The 22,289-nt window shown below is 37.3% G+C and overlaps 1 protein-coding gene across 1 annotated transcript; it reads right to left on the bottom strand.

Moving 5' to 3' along the window:
* Window positions 1–819: 819 nt before the first annotated feature.
* Window positions 820–5,230, bottom strand: LOC145001072 (uncharacterized). The gene is made up of 8 exons (XM_078960406.1): window positions 5,006–5,230; window positions 3,811–4,000; window positions 3,661–3,719; window positions 2,332–3,576; window positions 2,168–2,248; window positions 2,005–2,085; window positions 1,823–1,903; window positions 820–1,735 (listed from the first exon to the last, which is right to left on the bottom strand). Exons 2-8 carry the CDS (start codon window positions 3,935–3,937, stop codon window positions 1,007–1,009), a joined length of 2,403 nt encoding a protein of 800 aa, XP_078816532.1. The 5' UTR covers window positions 3,938–4,000; window positions 5,006–5,230; the 3' UTR covers window positions 820–1,006.
* Window positions 5,231–22,289: the final 17,059 nt, after the last annotated feature.

A 22,289-nucleotide genomic window follows, 5' to 3' on the forward strand; every position in this document is an offset into this window, starting at 1 on the left:
ACAAGATAAAACAAGATTTTCAAAATCACTAAAAGTTTTGAGATAATTTAAATGTCCAAGATGCACAAGATAGAATTGATTATCTAAATATCGAATATGCATTACAGATCAATGGTCACAAGAACGACTGAAGGAAAAACAGTAGCATCAAATGCATATTCAACATACAACATAAAATTAGCAAATTAACAATAAAAACATAACTATTTGAAGATAAAACGGTAAAACCATGAGAATTTGACAATCAGATGAGTACAATAACAATAGAAATAAGTTTATAAACAATGCATCGGAAGAATATTAGTAAAATGAAAATCTATAACTAACCTAATTATTAGCTGAAATCTAAAGAAACTATTAGTAAATTGGATGAAAAAGATTGAGATTTTGAAGAACAGGTGATAGTATTTTGGATCGATCAAACATGATTATTAAACGAGAGCCTACATTTACCAAAATGCCCCTCCGTGTTTATTTTGGTTAATTAAGGATTAATGACCAAGATTAATAGAACTTTTCTCTCTCTCTCTCTCTCTCTCTCTCTCTCTCTATATATATATATATATATATATATATATATATATATATATATATATGGCAAATCGACCACCACACATCATATTTATATAATCATGTAGTCTTATGCAATGAAAGTTTAAATAAAGTTTTTTAGGTTCATATGCAAAATATGACAAATCCACCACCACACATCATGTCGTCATATTTATATAATCATGTAGTCTTATGTAATGAAAGTTTAAATAAAGCCTCATAGGTTCATATGCAAAATATGGCGAATAGTTTTCCCAATAGCAAGAATGAACGAATCTAAAATACTTGTATATTATGTAATTATACTTTTACACTATCTTAGATCCGGCCATTCTAGCCCTTAGGGGAAACTTCAACATTACAATTTCTAAAACTATGCACCAAAAAAGAACAAAAACATATCCAAGGAACGAAAAAACGTTCAAAAACATGTCTTAGAGGCTTCAATTCTTCATCAAAGAACTAGAATATCATCCACCACTTCATTGATCAAAGAATCAATCAACCAACTCTCAATTTCAACTCCATATTCAAACACTTCAACATCAAAATCAAGCCATCTTTTATACCCTTCACCACTCATATCCTTATCAACAAGCTCATCCACCATACTATCTTTCATGTCTTCCCACCCCTCAATCTCTTTATACACATCTTGAGCTAACCGATTAGGTCTACTCACCATGGCTAACCCTTTGCCCCACACCCTACACCGTGTCTCCATGCATTCACTCACACAATTGAACACAAGCTCACGCCTCAACTTAACCACTTCTTCATTCGGTTTACCAAACTCTAACTTATCAAACACACGTGGGTTCACAATCTTTCGAGTCTTTCCCAATGAGAAATCTGTGAACATGGTTTCAATATCTTCAAGCACTTGTGTAACATACTCCGGTTCCCATTTGGTGAGTTTTGAGGTGGAAGAAGCTGAGTCAAGTAACTCGGTGTCAACATCCATGGGAGTTGAGTTTCTTGAAAAGGTGTTAGCTTTACCAATTAGCTCTTGTCCTTGAACAGAAGTTGAATTCGGTTTACAACTATCAGCAGTGTCTGAAGAATTACAGCTTTCTGTGATGAAAGATGGCTCAAGAACCGAGTTTGGACTTGGTTGTTGAGCACGAAGAAATTTTCGGTATTCGTAGTCGTTTGTGCTACATTCTGACATCGGTTCTACAACCTAAAAATGTTTTAAAAAAAGATATGTTAAATCATTGAAAACTACATGAATTGTATATGAGAAGAAAAAAATCGTAACTTAAATCACCTTATTGTGTTTCATAAGTTCTTGAGGATTATTGTTAGAAGAAAACCCGTAACTTAAATCACCTTTGATTCGATCTTGGCCCTAGAAACATTACAAAAGACATCAGATTAACGTATATAAAGTATAAACCACAAGAACAAGATACAAAAACAAATGTATCTTGTTCATAAGTCATAACATACCTGATGTTTCTTCATAAGTTGTAAAGGATCATATGATGAAAACCCACAACTTGATTCATCTCTAGTGATCATATCTTGATCCTAAAAACATCACAAATGATATTAAATTTAACATCTTTAAACACATAGAACACTAGTATCTTGTTCATATTTCATAACATACCTGATGATTCTTCATAAGTTGTAGAGGATCATATGAAGAAAACCCGACACTTGAATCATTTCTATCCATCATATCTTGGTCCTAAAACATCACAATACATCAAATTAATCATTTGTAAACTACAAGAAAGATATACAAAACTAAAAGACGTGAAATTTTGTTACCTTGTTTTTTCTTGTAAGATGTAGAGGATCATAGGAAGAAGAAAACCCATGAGTTGAATCATCTCTAATGTCAGCTTCCATTAAAGAATCTTGAGAAACTGATGCAGGAGCACCCGTTAATTCCCTAAGTTTTTGCTCCAAAAGGGTGCTTAAAGCATCACCTCCAATAACATTATAGTTCAAAGATGATGATGAGTTTGAAGCGTTATTTGTTGGGATGATTGGACGTGAAATTGGAGATGTGAATGTGAATGAAACGACATCGTTTCTGTTACTTCTATAACTTTTATCTCTTACAACATTCTTTTCAACATGATTATTGTCTTCCATTGATCGTTTTCTTCTAGTGGTTGAATATGGTTCTTTTTTATGGCTAGTTTTCATGTTCTCCGAGACTTTACTTGAACTTTTTTGGGAAGAAATTTGTTTTCTAGTTTGTGGAGTTGACTTTCCTCGGTCAACTAAACTATTTTGTTTCTGATTGTTCTGCTTTAAAACATTTAAAGAAACCGGATTCTTTTGTGTGTTTCTTTCGGTGTTTGACTGAGTTTTGACCGATTGAGTTCGATGATTCAACCCTTCACGTTTTTGAACATTAGCCTTTGCTTGAAGAGCTAAAGAAATCGACTTTTTTGGTTCTAAAGATTGTTGTCCTTTAACATTCTTCACACTATTCGATTCTAACCCCCTTCTAGAACCTTCCGGAACCTTCGGTTTTCTACTCAGATTCTCCTTCGAGACTTTAACCCTAAAAGGAACCGAAGATGATGGCGATGGTGATGATGAAGACGATCCACCAAAAGGTATCTTTGTCGCAGCTTCCATTATACTTTTAGGGTTACTTGATGACACGAATTTCGAATTCTTGATAGGAGATAAAAGCTTGTGTCGAGTGATCGGGATTGATTTAGCAGATTTTGGAGGTAAAGTTTCGGTTTGAAACTTCTCAAATGCTCTCTTTTGAGGTGTGGATTTTATCGCTTCCATTTGACAATCAATCGATTCAAATTTAGGGTCTTTCGTGATATAAGGTGTCGATGAATCTTTATAAGATTGAGAATCAAAAGATGGATTTGAATACGTGTCTGAGAAGTTAAAAGTTGGCAATGAATCTAACCCCATAAGCCTCGCAACTACTCCAGGAGCTTTAGTTCCATAATTATCATCATCAGTTATCGAAGTTGCGCAACTGTAATCGCTACTTTCTTTATAACTCAATCCACCTATCGTCTCATCTTCTTCCATCTGTAAGTTTTAATTGACTTTCAGGTCAAAAAGCTCATCTATAAAGAAACTCAAAGTGAAGATTAATAGAATGTGTATATTTACCATGTTGAATCGTGTCATTGGCATGTTGCCATCGGTTCTCTTTGTTTGCTTCGGTTGTTCTACACGAAAGATGATGAAATGTTAAGGGTAAATGTGGAAAATCACAATGTAGGGACTAATTTTGTAAATTATGGAGATGGATTTTTGTACCTGGTGATTCTGATTTGCTTGAGAATAACTTTTTGCGGGATTTTGCGTTCCAGTCAAAAAGATGGAGAAAGCCGCCAACATAGCCGCCACTTCCGCCGCCCTTTGATCCGTGTTTTTGAGCTCCCATTTTTTCTTGTGTTTGATGGTTGGACAAATGCCACTACTATTTTGTCCAATAACCAAATTCCATCTGTAAATTTTAATGATTTGATTCGATATGTTAGTAGTTTGAGGTTTTTGACATGATAATATAGATAAATTGTTAACAAAAGCTTCAAAATGACTACAAACAAAGAATTAAAGATGAAGCCCTCATTGGAATTTAAAAAGGTCAAATTTAACTTAAGATGATATATTCTACAAATAAGCAAAAATGTTATGAGTAAAAAGTTGTAGGTATGTAATATTGGTACAAATTGTAATTCAAATACTTAAAAAAGTCAAATATGAAATATTGACCTCATTCGACTCATAATTCCACACCAAAGACAAGCAGGAAAATCAAATCCAAGAAAGGGGATATAAAAAAAAAAAAATTAACACCAACGAATCCATTTATAAGTCTTTACCTTTAACTTTATATTAAACAATATGGTCAATTAATCACATTCTACATATAAATATAAATGGTATAATAAACAAAAGTTGATTAAATATAAACAGGATGAAAACTTCTGGAAGACTCATTAATATACGGAGTAAAAGTCTTAAGGTGTGACATCATACATAACAAAGAGTAATTGATCACATTCAAGTCATAATCCCATTTCAAAACAACTATAAAAACAAAAAAAATAAACGAATGAAATCTATAATAGAAGTAAAGAAATCCGTTATCATAGAAACAGAATCAAGATTTCATAGAAACCCATGATTACAAAAAGTTAAAGTCTTTACCTTTGACTACATACTCGACAACGATGGTCGATTAAACCACATTCGACTAACAATAATCGAAACCTAGAATAGGAGAATCCCAAAATCATCACAAATAAACAAAAACCCAAACCCGATTCGGTAAAAACAGGACTAAAACATGACAAAATAAGGTCACAAAGAGCAAAATTCTTCAGCTGTGAGCATCACACTTCAAAAAGACAAGTGAATCGACAAGAAACAAGCATAATAATCAAAACCCAGAAACGGATTGCAAGAACTCATCAAAGTAAACAAACCCTAAACCGAAAAACTTTACCTAAACAAGAAATGATGACGATCGGCAAATGGGTTTCGCCATTTTCAGCTCTTCGATACCCTGAAGCTTCCACTCGTTAAAGAAACATTTGAATTTGCAGAGATTTTGAGAGAAAATTGTAACGTTATCTAGAGAGAGAAAGAAAGGGAACCCTCAATCTTTGTGTGTGTATAGTGTTTCTTTTTAGTGGTTGCATTGATTTTCAATCCAAAAGCTTTAAATGGGAACATCAATTTGCTTGAAAACGGCAGAGTATAAAAAAATATATTTTTTGATTATTTTAATGTGGAATTCTTTTTGAAACAATAAAGTAATGGAATCATAGAAAATGCCAAAAAAGCTACAACGTCTCTTTAAGAGAGAGAGGGGGATAAATTTCAAATTACGAACGAGATTGCTGTTAAATGATAAGATCTTTCCAGTGCATCGCGGTACACGGTATCGAAATGTTGCTTATCGCATTTACATCCGACGGTTGTGAAAATTTCTTGGTCAACCTGCCTTGGATCATGTATTTATGGGTCAGACTTTTGGGCCTAAAATATAATAAGTCCGTTATGATGATACTGGTTCCTTTGATTAACTTTGTGATGTTATTATTAAAATTAATTAACTTATTATTAAACATTAACAAAATTAAACATAGATACACAACTATAATAGTACTAAGTTATTGTATTGAAATAAATAAAAAAAGAAAGGTATAAATCTACCAACCAATTATTTTTAATTTTTCAAAAATGATGGTGAAAGGGGTTTTTTTTCATATATATTTCTTCACAAACTTAAATGAACATTTATTTTATTAAATAAAACGATGGTGAAAGGTTTTCTTCACACAACTATAATACTAACTTATTGTCTTGATATAAATAAAAAAGAAAGGTATAAATCTATGGGATATATACACTAAAGATCCAATATTTTTAATGATTTGATAAGAAAGTTCTAAATTTTTTTTACAGCAAAATCCTAACTACCAGCATTTTTTGACACGCTTATCCTTCTTGCCGATTAGCTAGTAATTAAGAGTTTACTATCAAAAAAATAAAGTTTAAAATTTTCTTGTTAAATCGTGAATTAAGATTTTATTGTCAATAAAAATAAAGTTTATGGCTTTTTGTCAAATCGTTAAAAATATTGAGACTTTAGTATGTAGTCTTTGTGTCCTTAGAAACAAATAATTGTATCAGACTCGTGAGATGACAGATTGTACAAACACAAACAGCACACGCCTAATCAAAAAATGTGTGAATGTGGAGAATGGGTAAGAAGGGCAATTTCGTCTTTTTTTGGTTTCTTAGTTTTCTATTTTTAGGACTGTAAAAAGCCAACACAGCCTTGGTATGTTCTTTCTTTCTTGATTATCTTCATTTTTTCAATGTCAATTTGTTGAGATAACCAATATATATATATATATATATATATATATATATATATATATATATATATATATATATATATACATACAGAGAGACAAGATCAAATAAGAATGAAATTTTGGGTAGGAAGGTAAGAAGTTTTTTTTCTACATATTTTTTTCGCGAACAAACAAAATGAATCATTAGATGATTCATTTTTAAGATGATTCACGAGAAAAAATTCTCAAAAAAACATCTCGATGATTCATTTATACAATGATTTTGTTGTTATTCACTAAAATTGTCATAAAAATCAATTTTTTCTTATTTTACTTAAAAATGAATCATAAAAATGTTTTTTTGGGAATTTTTTCTTGTGAATCATCTTACAAATGAATCATCTAGTGATTCATTTATTTTGTTCGTCAAAAAAATATGTAGAAAAAAAACTTCTTACCTTCCTACCAAAAAAATTTTCTTACCGGATCTAATATATATATATATATATATATATATATATATATATATATATATATATATATATATATATATATATATATATATATAGAAGCAAACGTTAAGGATTTCAATAGGATCTAGCTGACCAGAGCATGTTCCAATAACTTTTATGCTTAAATACTATCCTACCATTAAATTTCTAACAAAAAAGAAGGGATATATACACTAAAATCTCAGTATTTTTAACGATTTGACAAGAAAGTCTTAAACTTTATTTTTTTTATAGTAAAGTCTTAATTCACAATATGAAAAGAAAGTCATAAACTTATTTTTTAACAGTAAAATCTTATTTACCGACTAACCGGCAAAAAAGAATAAGTGTGTAAAAAAATGTCGGTAGTTACTGTCAAAAAAATAAAATTTAAGAATTTCTTGTCAAATTATTGAAAATATCGAGATTTTAGTGTATATATATCCTGAAATCTACCACAACTATTTTTACTTTTTCAAAATGATAGGTGAAATTTTTTTTTATATATATATATTTCGGTAAATTACACAAATGGTCCCTATGGTTTCGGGATAATTTGTGCATTTGGTCCCTAACTTATTTGTTTAACTCGGAAAGTTTCTACTGTTTGTTTTTGTTATGCACATGGTCCCTACTATTTGTTTTTGTTACGCGTTTGGTCTCTGTCTTACCTAAAAAACTATTATTTAAATAGGAAAAAATGGTGGGGTAGGTAAGGTAAGGTGAGGGAGTGAGGTTAAGGGTGTTTTTATTTAAATAAATTAAAAAATCAAGGGCAAAATAATTTTTTTTTAGGTAAGACGGGAACCAAGCACGTAACAAAAACAAAAGTAGGGACTTTTCAAGTTAAAAAAATAAGTTAGGGACCAAACACGTAAATTACCTTAAACCATAAGGGCCATTCGTGTAATTTACTCTATATATTTCTTCACAAACTTAAATAAACATTCATTAGATAAACCTTGATATTAATACGAACAAAATAATTAGGGATGGAAAAAAAACCCGAACCCGACGGGGAAACCCGAAACCCGATCATTTCGGGTCGGGTAACGGGTCGTTATCGGGTTCGGGGCAGGGAGTGGGTTATCCTCGTCCCGACCCGCCCCGCCCCGATTATATATATATATATATATATATATATATATATATATATATATATATATATATATATATATATATATATATATATATATATATATGTTCAAAAAAATTTGCTGTTAATTGTACACGTTCAAATATAAAATACTTATCGTGGACAATTTTTTTAGTTATTAACAATCTGGTGTTAATGATCATTTTTATGTGTTTTGACGTATTAAACAAAACTTAAATCAAATAATTTTTTATATAACGTCCAGTTTATTTTATTAAAGTGATGCATCATGTTTTTAATTTAAAAGAGTTGCTAAAACATGTATATTTTATAAGACATTAGGGTATCCTAAAAGAAAATAAAGATTTCGTTATCAGTTGTTGTAAACCCGATAAGATACCCAAAATCCGACGGGGAAACCCGAAACCCAATGGGACGCCCCGATAAGATACCCGAAAGTTATCGAGGCGGGTTTGGGAATCCATGCCCCGCCCCGAACCCGCCCCATTGCCATTCCTAAAAATAATTATATGTTAATACCTTGATTTTATTATCATTGTTAGGTATTATTTTTTTTATTTAATATTTTTAACGATAATATATTTTTTTTAAATAATCATATTATATATATTTATGTATTATTATTTTTTTTATTTACCTTTGATTTTATTTATTAATTTTATTGTATTTATTATTTATCAATAGTTATGAGACTTATTTTTAAATATATACTTCAATTATTTTAAATCTTTCATAAACATTTGCTAGTAAAACATGTCTCTGATAAAAATAACTAACTGTTAATTAGTACTTATAATAGTAAATTTTACGAATTATCTCTCGTAGAGATGCAAAAAAAACATGTTTATTTCAACTTTTTAAAAATTAACTCGAATCGGTACTTATATCTTTAAAAGTTGCATGTTTGTCCCAACATATATAAAATGACTATATTGCTTTTTTTATATTTTTCATTTATTTTTCAAAATTTTGATTTTTAGTTAGACAAAATTATAAGAATGGTCCTTGTGGTATCTCAAACTTGTAAGTTTAGACCGAAAAAGTTTAAACTAACATCAATGTTATAAAAAACTTTATTTACATGCGAGTTTGGTCCAATTTGATTTGAACTTCTTTGTAAAGACGATTTTACCCTCATTATTTAATTTTCCACTTTTGTTTAATTAAAAAACAATTAAAAATAAACAAAAATAAGATTATCTTTCTTCTCTTTCTCTTTCTCTCTTTTCTATCTATCTATCTCTCTTACTATGTCTCTTTCTCTCTCTCTCTCTCTCTCTTTATATATATATATATATATATATATATATATATATATATATATATAAGAAGATGAATCATATGATAAAACTAATATATGTTACCATAAATTTTCGTATTATAACATGCTAAATTCCAAAGTACTTCAAAACAAACCCGAATGATGCAAATGAAACCCAATCAGTTGAAGCAAATCAAATCTAATTCAAATGATGTAAATCAAACCCAAAGAAACTCATTTTAAAATCTTTATCAAGAATCGCATCAGCAAACTCTAATATCTTTGTGTAAATGATTTTTCCAAGCTCGATTCTCACCAGCGAGCTCTGTATGGCAGAAAGGAGATGTGATTTTCTAGATGAGGATGAGAAAGTTGGGTTTGGTTTTCCATATGAAGGTGAAGAAATCCATGTCCAAATAGAAATTTGGGTATGATATTTGTAATGCCCGTAGATTCGGGCTAGTCAATTTAGAGACAATAACCGTGAAAATGACTTTTTGAGGGAAGATTATTTTGAATGAATAATCTTAACCAACTTGTAGTATACGTCATAAGGTTTCCTGTAACATCCCAAAATTTGAGGCCAAAAATTTCATTTTTAAATTAAGTAAGTCATAAAATATGTTACCAAAACATTATCAATGTTACATCAGGTTTAAACCACAATGTCTTGTCTCAAAATCATAACATCATAAGTGATGGAAATCAGAGTACAATCCCAGAAGCTCATTGCGGAAATCATGTGTGAATGTATGATGCGCTGCTACACCACCGACTCCTTTCCCTTAGACGAAGAGGTACCTGAAACCAAAACTGAGACTGTAAGCACAAAGCTTAGTGAATTCCTTCATCATACCACATACCATATAATATCATTGGTATCTTTCAACCGGTAACTGTCATCGGTGTCTTTCAACTGGTATCTGTCATCGGTATTTTTCAACCGGTAGCTGTCATCGGTATCTTTCAACCGCTAACTACCATCCGTATCTTTCAACCGGTAACTACCACTATCATACAATATAAAGATATAATCATATAGTCAAGAATAACTGGGTACTGACCTACCCCTCAATCCTAAAGACCAATGTCAGGGAAAGACTAATCCCTACCACTACCATTAACACACATTACATATCACACAGGCATATCTCATGACCAAAGCACATAACCATACCAAGATAATTATCAAAAAGACAATTATCTACCAAATACCCATGTTGGTGGGTCGGCATTATGGCCTTAGACCCACCCCTACTGGAAGGTAACTCACCTCGAACGAGTAGCTGCTGATAATCTGCGCGGGAAATCTCTATCTGCTGCTGATCCGGAAATCTTCCGGCTATAATTGCCACAAAACACTTAATCAGAGTCTAATATCTATTCTTAGGGTAAAATGACCATTTTACCCTGACCAAGTCCAAGTCAACTTCCAGATGACCTGACTCATCGAGTTGGGCCACCAACTCGTCGACTCCCTATCCCTTTAACTGTCCTCATCCACATCTCTACTTGTCGAGTTTATCAATGACTCGACGAGTTCTCCTTCTATATAAATCATCGAATGATCCTTCATCCGACTCGTCGAGTTGTATGAACAACTCACCGAGTTTATCCTCATCCTATGAACCAGTCCTGTCCTAGACTCGTCGAGTTGTAAGAACAACTCGTCAAGTTCATCTTCAAATGCTGGGAGATTGCCTTGGACTCGCCGAGTTGGCTCATGCACTCGCCAAGTCCTATGAACTACAGGACTATGGATTAGCCCAATACATCGGGTCACTCCCCTGGACCCTTTAAAACCTTTCCAACACTCAACTGGGTATCTTTGACCCGTAACAGAAAAGGGGAGTCTAACCTCGGACTCACCGAGTCCCAAGAACGAATCGTCGAGTCAGTACTGTCCAATTCTATTTCTTCGATTTCTGGTGTACAACTCTTGTCCAAATGATAGATCTAGGTGCCTAAACTCGATCTAGCATGTAAAGTTACGAACTTCACGTGCATGTATGGGACTTTGAGCCTAAAAGGCTCTAAAAGAGACTCTTAAGTTGCATGGGGGCTTCCATGGGTGCAAAAACAACCCTTTTCTGCCTTGTAACTCCTTAATGGACCCAGATTTGAAGCCTCAACCCCCAACCATGCTTGAAATCTTGGTTGATCACCAAGAATGGCTTATAAAATCCCTAAATCTCCAGGATGATATAGGATTTCACAGTGCATCGGCAACTACATCGGCAACTACATTGGCTTTTCCAGGATGATATAGGATTTCACAGTCATAATCTTTGATCAGCTCCATGGCTCGTTGTTGTCTCATATTCAAAGTTTGCTGACTAAATATGTACTTGAGACTTTTGTGGTCAGTAAATAATTGGCATTTTGTACCAAAAAGATAATGCCTCCAAAGTTTTAGGGCAAATACCACTGCAGCGAGTTCGAGATCATGAGTGGGATAATTCTTTTCATAATCTTTCAGTTGTCTTGAGGCATAGGCTATCACTTTGCCATGTTGCATCAACACACAACCGAGTCCCAATCTTGAAGCATCGCTGTATACGGAGAAATCATCATCACCTTCTGGGAGTGATAAGATTGGAGCATGAGTCAAAAGATCTTTTAGAGTTGAGAAAGCTTTTTCTTGGGCTTCACCCCATTCAAACTTTACTTCCTTCCTTGTAAGACTCATGAGCGGTACGGCTATACGAGAAAAGTCTTTAATGAATCTCCGGTAATATCCCGCGAGACCCAAGAAACTACGAATTTCGGAAGCATTACGGGGCACTTCCCAATTTTGAATGGCTTCGATTTTGATAGGATCTACAGATACACCATCACTAGAAATAACATGGCCAAGAAATTGAACTTGGCGAAGCCAGAATTCACATTTCGAGAATTTAGCATATAGTTTCTCCTTTCGAAGAAGTTCTAACACCGCACGAATATGAATGGCATGATCAGCTTCAGACTTGGAATAGATTAGAATATCGTCAATGAATACGATGACTGATTTATCGAGCATTGGGCGACATACCCGATTCATCATATCCATGAATACAGTAGGAGCATTTGTTAAACCAAACGGCATAACAAGGAATTCATAATGCCCATATCGAGTACGAAAAGCAGTCTTCGGTACATCCTGCTCGTGAACTTTCAACTGATGATATCCAGATCTCAAATCAATCTTCGAGAAATAGCTAACACCCTGAAGTTGATCAAATAAATCATCAATGCGAGGTAGTGGGTACTTGTTTTTGATAGTCACCTTATTCAGCTCACGATAATCAATGCACATCCGCATCGATCCGTCCTTCTTCTTGACAAACAATACAGGAGCACCCCAGGGAGAAGTACTCGGTCGGATAAAGCCTTTGTCAAGTAATTCCTGCAGTTGGATCATCATTTCTTTCATCTCTGTTGGCGCGAGACGATAAAGAGTCTTTGCAATCGGAGCAGCACCAGGCACAAGGTCAATTCGGAATTCTACTTGCCTATCCGGAGGAAGGCCAGGCAAGTCATCGGGGAAAACATCAGGATATTCGTTAACAACATGAACATCATTTACTGTTTTCTTCTCCACTTTTGAGACATCAACTGAGTAAGCCAGATAGATAGAACACCCCTTCGATATGAATTTACGAGCTTTAAGGAAAGAGATTATTTTGAATATTCTTTGTTCACCATAGACATAAATAGGATTCTCCCCTTCAATAGGAATGTGTACTATCTTTTCATAGCACAAGAGTTCTGCACGGTTCTTTGACAACTAGTCCATGCCGAGAATGATATCAAAGTTGGGTAGGGAGATAGGAATCAAATTGGCAAGAAAATTATAACCTTCAATTTTTATGACACAATCTCTATAGACTTTATCAACAAGTAATGATACACTTCCCGCGGTATCTACATGAAATGGTTGGGCGAGTGCATAACAAGCAATTTGAAAAGAACGCGCAAATTCACGAGACACAAAAGAATCTGAGGCACCAGAATCAAATAAGATGTGAGCAGGTCTAGAATTGACGAGAAATGTACCAGTCACAACATTCGGGTCCTCGCGTGCCTCCTCTGGGGTAATCTGGAATGCACGGCCTTTAGCCTTTGGCACATCCTCCTTTTGGGTTGAAGTACCCACTGGTTGTTGAACGGAAGCTTGACTTCTCACCATTTGGCTGGTAAGAGTTGGGCAGAAACGCTTTCTGTGGCCAGTAACACCGCAAGCATAACATGTAACATTCCTCATCGGGCAAACGGGCTTCATATGACCTGTTTCTCCGCATCCATAGCAAATCACCGGTCCTTTTCCTACCCTTCATTGACCCTGGTGGCTTTTTCCACATTTCTGGCATGGTGGTGGAGCTCTCGACTGAAGAGAAAAAGATTGTGGCCGACCGCGACCACGAAAGGCGCTCTGAGATTGTACTTTTGTGCTAAGATCAGATCGAGCAGATCGACCCGATGGATTAGTTGAAACAGAAACAGTTCGATCAACACGTGGATGCTTCGGGACAGAAAGAGTGGCACCACGTATCTCTAAGTCATGCTCGCGCTTTCGGGCATACTCAACAGCTTTATCGAATGATAGAATATCCCGATTGATCACGAAATCACGGATTTCATACCGTAACCCTTCCATGAATAACTGACTTTTATCGTCTTCAGTCGGGATATACTTCGCAGCAAACCGTGCCTTTTGATTGAATTGAGTTTCATATTCGGTCACAGTCATTCCTCCTTGCTTAAGTTCGAGGAACTCCTTCTCCAGTCTTCTCCTCATATCTAGAGGACAATATTTTCCTAGAAAGCGGATTTTAAACATCTCCCAAGATAAATTCTCCTGGTCATACTCGTTAAGAGCTTCAAATGTCGCTTCCCACCAGACTAAGGCTTCTCCAATGAGCATTGCAGAAGCATAGTTAACCTTGTCTTCATTAACCACATGGGAGATACGAAATACTTTTTCTGTGTTCTGGATCCAGGTAAGAACAACAATGGGATCAAGGACACCTGAAAACTCTGTAGCACCACTACTCTTGAAAGTTTTGAATGAGGGACGTTTCGCTTTCTCTCTTGAAGACTCTCCGGTGGCTTTCTCTTTACCCTTATCACTATCCCTTTTGTGTTGTTCGAGAGTTTGTCGAATAACACCAGTAAGTTTATCCAAAAGTCGCTCCTCACGAGGGGATATTGGAGTATCTCCCTCATTAAGATGAAGATCTCCACCCACATCTGGTGTATGACTACCCTCCTGCTCAGCCATTGCTCTGAAAAATTTGGAGTAACATAACACGTAAGAATATAAGGATTTATCATTACCCAACACCCCACTTAAGTCTTTCCTATGGTTTGTATCCATATACGGACAATAAATTTGTTCATATATTGAACTTCCAATCATTTAAGTCTAAATACCAATTCGTGGTATTTAGTTCGCTTAAACCAGTGCTCTGATACCATAATTGTAAGACCCCATTCACTAAAATTACCATAAAGCCAAACATGCTACATGCATATTCATAATTATAATTCACACTAGTGGTCTAAATACAAAAGCATGGATACAAACCAACTAAAAGGGTTTTTACAAAGTTTCATAACTAGTTGTATAAATACATAACTACCCAGGAATTTATAATCCATATACATATATGTATACCAAGTAAAAACGTAGTAGTGTCAACTACTCTAAGTCCTCCAACAAAGCCTGTTTACTATGGATGCTTATCACCTGAAATAGTTAAACACTAAAATGGATAAGTGGGCGTCACTTAGTGAGTTCAAAAATAGATACAATATAACGCTATGCCATATACATAACAATATGACAGGAACAAAAAGAAACAAAGGACAACAAAGGCTTATATGTGTATCAAATGAAGGGCTTTCCAAATCAATAAACGGTTAGATTCAAGGGATTACAATAATTAAGACACAATAATTTAGGATCATAAGCATCATAAATTCCAGCCCAAGAGGCACATAAAACACAATCCCTTTTAATCATGTTGCTAGAATATACAGGCTTTCAGCCCTACCTAGCCCGAAGCCAATACCAAAGTGATACGAGTCATGCTCTACATGGTCAAAGGCACAAAGCCAATACCAAAGTGATACGAGTCATGCTCTACATGGCCAAAGGCATCAAAATCAATATCAAGTAATAACCACTTAGATCAATAACACAAGAAAGCACATTGCACATATAACACATAACATACAATTGTCCCTATATTGAACTCACTGTGCTGTAACCGAATGTTGTGATAAAATTCCTCTTTTTCTGATGAAATTACACCATCCTCAGGCCTCTAAAACCTTCAATTATACCCCTGGAGTTCATATTTCAAATTTCATAAGCAATTACTCAACTACTCTCAAGTTATGTTGTTTTCAATTTAGAAATTTTAGTTTTTGTTCTTTGTATAGCTGTCACTTGCAGATCTGTTTACCCTTATTAAATGTCAAAATAACTAATAAATTATACATATTAACAAAATAGACTCTTATATCTTTCTAATGCCACTGACCTCACATTTTTATGATTTTTCTATAATTTACTATGAATTTTACAAAACAGCATCCTAAAGCTGTCAAAATGTTCCAAAGCTGTCAAAATTCAGCCTTACTGCACTGAACATATAGCTGTTTTCACCCATTTTAAGTCCGGAATTAGATTTTGGTTTTAAAACAAAAATCAAAGTAGACATTCTCAGCTTTCCAGGGATATATAGCACATCTCCATACGATTTTTCTATAATTTTTGGTGATTTTTACAAAAACAGGACAATTATACCCTTTATAATTTCATTTTACCCTTTACATGATCAAACCTCATGATCAATATCATCAAGTTCTTCTTTTACAATGATAACACTGAATATTTTAGTAATCCATTCTAATTCAAGTATAAACCATGGGTTTCATTATTAATTTTCACTAATTACTCTTAAACCATATGATTAATTCTCAAGTTTACATGTAGTTACTTGATTTCCATTTAAGATTCTAGGTTAATAACATAAACTCATGCCTAATTTCATTAAATCAGTGGTAAACCCACTTTGATCAAACCCTAATCTCTTAATAACTCACTAATTACAAGGATTAATCCAAAAATTAAGAGTTCATACCTTGATTACTAGACTTGATACTTCAAGAACACTCAAAATCTTGATTTAATCTTCAAAACTTGATCAAGATTGATCATGTATGTGAAAATCTCCCATAGGGATGGTGACGAACTGAAAATGGCAGGAAAATGTCTCAAAATCGTGTTTCAATGGGTAAAAACCCGAGTTGGGTCGGGTTTAACCCGGTTTGGGTACCCGTTTTACCCCTAAACACTAAAAATTGCATAACTTTTCGCTCGAAACTCCGTTTTCGATGAGGTTTTCGCCTGTACGTTTCTAACGAGATAATTTACAACTTCCAATAAAAATATCCCAGAAAAGATCTTCCAATAAAATCAGATTTAATTATTTTCAACTTAGACGTTATACTTTCGTTAATTCCGATAGTTGACTTTTTGATCGGAATCACATAAGACTTCCCTATCACCTCTAATACATTCCAAATGATTCTAAACTTAGTTTAACTTCAAATATTATAAACCTATTTCGTTAGAAATCAACGCTTAAAACCATACCGAAAATAATATATATATATATATATATATATATATATATATATATATTTAAACGCTTACAATTCTATTTTACTATAACTACCTACTTTAAACGTTTAAAACAACATATAATATATATAATAATATTCATTTTTAAACTAACAATCATATGAAACATGATAATTAAACAAGGTTACTGAAGTGTATGTTACACCGCTCGATGTAATTCAGGCTGTCATCGACCTGAATATCCGTTAAAGGTACCACTACCGAATCGTCCACCAAACATTTCTATAATTGGGAGACGTGAAAAGTGTTATGAATCTGACGGAGTTCGGCTCGTAGGTCCAACCTATATGCTACTTGGCCCACCCGGACTATAACCTTGAAGGGTTCGATATACCTGGGACCCAGCTTGCCCAGCTTCCTGAATCGAATGACGCCCTTCTAAGGCGACACCTTCAGGAACACCATGTCCTCGACCTGGAACTCCATGTCCGACCGACGCTTGTCGGCATAATTTTCCTGCCGACTATGAGCAATCTGAAGCCTGCTCCGGACCTGTTGGATCCTCTCTGTAGTCTTAAGTACCACTTCGGTACTCCCCATGACCCTCTGCCCAACATCTCCCCAACATATTGGGGTCCTGCACTTTCTCCCATACAACATCTCAAAAGGAGGACGGTCGATGCTCGCATGATAACTATTGTTATAAGAGAACTCTACCAATGGAAGGTAAGTATCCCAACTACCTCCGAAGTCTTGAACATATGCCCGCATCATGTCCTCCAAGGTCCGGATGGTCCGCTCACTCTGACCATCTGTCTGTGGGTGAAAGGCGGTGCTAAAATGCAGACGAGTACCCAGCTCTTCATGAAACTTCTTCCAAAACCTGGAAGTGAACCGCACACCCGTGCCTCGCCACCACCTCCCTTATATAGATATCGGCCAACATTTTGGCCGAAATACTCTCCTAAATCGGAATAAAATGGGCGCTCTTGGTCAATCGATCGACGATGACCCAAATCAAATCTACGCCTCGCGCGGTCCTTGGAAGCTTCGTGATAAAATCCATCGTAATATCTTCCCATTTCCACAGCGGGATATCCAACGGCTGGACCTTATCGTGAGGTCTCTGGTGCTCAGGCTTGACCTTTCTACAGGTCAGACACCTCTCCACAAACCAAGCCACGTCCCTCTTCATACAGGGCCACCAATAGTCAAGACGAAGATCCCTATACATCTTCGTTGCCCCGGGATGAATAGAGAACCTTGATTTGTGCGCCTCTTCCATCAACGTCTGATGCACGCCTCCATGAAATGGTACCCACACCCTTCGGTGCAAAGTCAACAATCCCCGACTATCATAATCGAAGGAGGAAACTTGACCCACGATTCGCTCGCTCTTCCGATGTTCCTCCTTCATGGCCTCCTGCTGGGCCTCCCGAATCCGCTCCAACAGCGGAGTCACCACCGTCATCCTCATACAGATATCCCTTATCGGTGCTGCCTTGCAACTAAGCGTGTCGGCTACAACATTGGCCTTCCCCGGGTGGTAGAGTATCTCACAATCATAATCCTTTACCACATCAAGCCACCGACGTTGCCTCATATTCAGATTTGGATAGTCCATGAGATACCTCAGGCTCTTGTGGTCCGTGTAAATAGTACAACGAACCCCATAAAGGTAATGACGCCAAATCTTGAGGTCGAAAACCACAGCCCCCAACTCCAAATCATGCGTCGGATAGTTCATCTCGTGAGGCTTCAGCTGCCTCAAAGCATATGCAATAACATGCCCTCTCTACATCAATACCGCGTCCAATCCTGAGATAGACGCATCGCAATATACCACAGAATCCTCCATGCCCTTAGGCAGGGATAATATTGGCGCCTCGCACAATATCTGCCTCAAAGTCTCGAATGCGGCCTGCTGCTCAGTCCCCCAATGAAAGACCAGAACTTTCCTCGTCAGCCTGGTCAGGGGCACGACTATCTTGGAGAAGTCCTTAATGAACCTCCGATAGTAGCCTGCCAGTCCCAGGAAGCTCCAAATATCAGATGGAGACCTCGGAACCTCCCACCTCATCACAGCCTCCACCTTGGCCGAAATCCCGTCCTGGTTGACGAGATGACCAAGAAACTGCACCTCGCGCAACCAGAACTCATACTTAGAGAACTTTGCATACAAGCTCTCACTTCTCAAGGTATCCAGAACCACCCACAAGTGCTCCTCATGCTACTCCCGCATCTCGGAATAAACCAAGATGTCTTCAATAAAAACTATCACAGACCGATCCAACATCGGTCTGCACACGCAGTTCATGAGATCCATGAACGCGGCTGGAGCATTGGTGAGCCCGAAGGGCATCACTACGAACTCATAGTGACCATAACGCATCCGGAAAGCAGTCTTCTGCACATCCTCCTCTCTGAACCTCATCTGATGATAACCTAAACACAAATCAATCTTGGAGAACCAAGATGCTCTCTGAAGCTGGTCAAAGAGGTCATCGATCCTCGGAAGTGGGTAACTGCTCTTCACCATTACCTTATTTAGCTCCCGATAATCTATGCACATCTAATGCGGCCTGGCATTCTTCTTCACAAACAGAATCGGGGCTCCCCAGGGTGAACTACTCGGTCTAATGAATCCCTTGTCTAACAGCTCCTGCAGCTATGTTGACAACTCCTGCATCTAGGAGGAGCGAACCGATACGACATCTTGGCTATCAGAGCCGCACCGGGGACTAGGTCGATCCTGAACTCTACCTGGCTCTCCGGAGGTATCCCAGGAAAATCCTTGGGGAATACATCCTCAAACTCTCGTACTACTAGAACATCGCCCAACGTCGCCCCTCCCGCCTCCAGAGTGTCCTTAATATAGGCGACAAATCCTGCGCAACCCTGCTGAAAGTAGCGCCTATCCCTCGCTGCCGAACATAAAGCTGGTCCTTACTGTGGCCTCTCGCCCTGAATCACCAGCTCTCCCCCATTTAGGGTCCTGATCCGCACCAACTGCTGCACGAAGTCAATCACTGCCCCGTTGGGGCTTAGCCAATCCATACCGATAATAACCTTGTTCCCCCGCAAAGGTATGGGAACCAAGGCTACCAGGTAACATTCCTCGAACAGCCTGAAAACACAATCCCGGTAGACCTCTAATGCTCACACTGACCGGTCGTTCGCAATCTCAACCTCTAGAGGGCAATCCAACATGCCCGAAGACTTAGGAAACTTCTTGCTAAGCGCAAGAGAGACAAACGATCAGGTAGCACCCGAATAAAAAAACATTTGAACGGGGATACCGTTCACATGGAACGATCCTAAACAAAGCACATACATAATATATCAAAATCACAACGACATAACATAAAAGTGTAAATAAGAAATCATACCCGCTACCACATCGGGTGCAGCGCGTGCCTCCTTGGCTTTCAGCTAAAATGCTCGGCTCCGTACCACTGGAGCCTCCGACTTGACCTTCCAGCCATCCATAACCCACACAGTCATCGGAGTTAGTGCCACTGTCGGTGTCGCTGCATATGTCGTCAATCTGGGACAATTGGCCTTCTAATGGCCCCTCTGGAAGCAAATCAGGTCTGATGTCTGAACCGCGGGAGTAGGGGCAGTACAATCTATGCCAAAATGCCTAGTCTTGTTGCACTTATAGCAGCCTGAACCCGACCTAGTGCGGAAAAATCACCAACCGCATTTTCCACAGCGGTCCCGACCCTACTGGCCCTTCGACCTAGAGTCGAATCCCTTGGGTTTCTTCCCCGAAACCCCCGTAACCTGTACAGTCTCTGCCTTCCTCTTCCTGAGGTGCTCCAAATCGATCTCCCTCTCCCGCACCCTGGTAATCATGGAATCCAGGGTCGGACATGCCGAGAAGTTAACATGTTCCCTGATATCGGCTCTCAACATGTCGTGATAGCGGGTCCTCCTCATATCCTCATCTCCTGCATATTGGGGCACCAATAAAGCCCTCTCCCGGAACTTGTTAGTGATCTCCACCACAGTCTCCGTAGTCTGCCTCATATCCAAAAACTCCCTGTCCAGTTGCTGAAGCTCCACAGCTGGTGCAAACTCGGCCCTGAATCGGGTCACGAAATCTGACCACATCATAGCCTCGATGGTTGAGGCTCCCAATGTATCACCAATCACCTCCCACCAATCTCTGGCTCAATCCCTCAAACAACCTGCAACAAAACAGACCTTCGACCCTTCCGGGCAGAAGTTCGTCAACTGTGCAAACTCGATGTTTGCGATTCATCTCCTAGCAGCAATGGGGTCCTTCACCCCATGGAAGTCTAGCGCACCACTCCCTCTGAATTCCTTAAAGGACAGTGTGCACGTACCCATCTGGCTAAATGCCAGATCACTCCTGAATGCCCGAAGGCGGTCCTCCATCAGCTCCATGATCCCCTCCTTAATCGACCCGAAAATGACTGGGGTCATGTTAAGGATGCCTCTCATAATCTCAGACACGGTGAACTCGTGCAACCCATCATCAACATGCTCGGATCCCACACCGAACTTGATCCTGATCCAGATCCTGATCCTCCTACTCCATGACGTGTGACCACCATTCTAAAAATAAACACATAAACGTCAGGATCATACGTACCCTTGAGAGGTCTCACACTCTCTCCAAGTTTCCTGGTTCCATCTCGGCCCTCCATGTCTCGAGTACGGATCCTCTGATTCCAGTAGTACGGGCCCATACTACCTTCCACGTCTATCCGTACTTTCCTCAAGGATTGCTTCGACTTCACCAAGTCTCTTTACCGATACCCTTTTTCCACTAATCTCATCCTAGGATTTCCTGGGGCACCCTCCGACCTACTCTCCGCCATCAGCTTCACTAAGAGTCCTTACCATACTACCTTCCACATATATCCGCTCTCTAGTTAGTTAAAGTTGGCTAGAACCCCTATAGCACAGAGCAAGAAGCATTCGTTCATTGAGTAACCACATCAAGCATAACCTAATCAGGATATCCTATTGTTAACTAAATAGTCCTAGCATACAGCTCATACAACATGCATATAAGGCATCCCTCCTAGATCCTTAGCCCTAATCTAGCATGTAGTTCTCAGAATCATAAATTATATAACATAGCATATCAAGTATGGGTATCTTGGGGAAAACTTACTTGAGCTCCGCCGGTAGCATGCATCACACACCTTGTTCTTTCTCGAATTTCCTTAATTTAGATTTTAGGAAACCATTTTCTTTATAAAAATCTTTTAATCCCTCGGTTTGAGTGCAGAGACCCCCGAGGGTGTGTCTGAATCCCTCAAACCAGGGCTCTGATACCAACTTGTAACATCCCAAAATGTGAGGCAAAAAATTTCATTTATAAATTAAGTAAATCATACAATATGTTACCAAAACATTGTCAATATTACATCAGGTTTAAACT

This window comes from Lactuca saligna, chromosome 6 (assembly GCF_052625555.1).
Source record: "Lactuca saligna cultivar CGN05327 chromosome 6, ASM5262555v1, whole genome shotgun sequence".
NCBI lineage: Eukaryota > Viridiplantae > Streptophyta > Magnoliopsida > Asterales > Asteraceae > Lactuca > Lactuca saligna.

Coding starts and splice junctions, on each gene's coding strand:
- LOC145001072 (XM_078960406.1), bottom strand. CDS start 3,937: ATGGGAGCTCAAAAACACGGATCAAAGGGCGGCGGAAGTGGCGGCTAT. Junction 2,086..2,167: donor AACTTATGAAGAATCATCAG/GTATGTTATGAA, acceptor TGATGTTTTTAG/GATCAAGATATGATCACTAG. Junction 1,904..2,004: donor AACTTATGAAGAAACATCAG/GTATGTTATGAC, acceptor TAATGTTTCTAG/GGCCAAGATCGAATCAAAGG.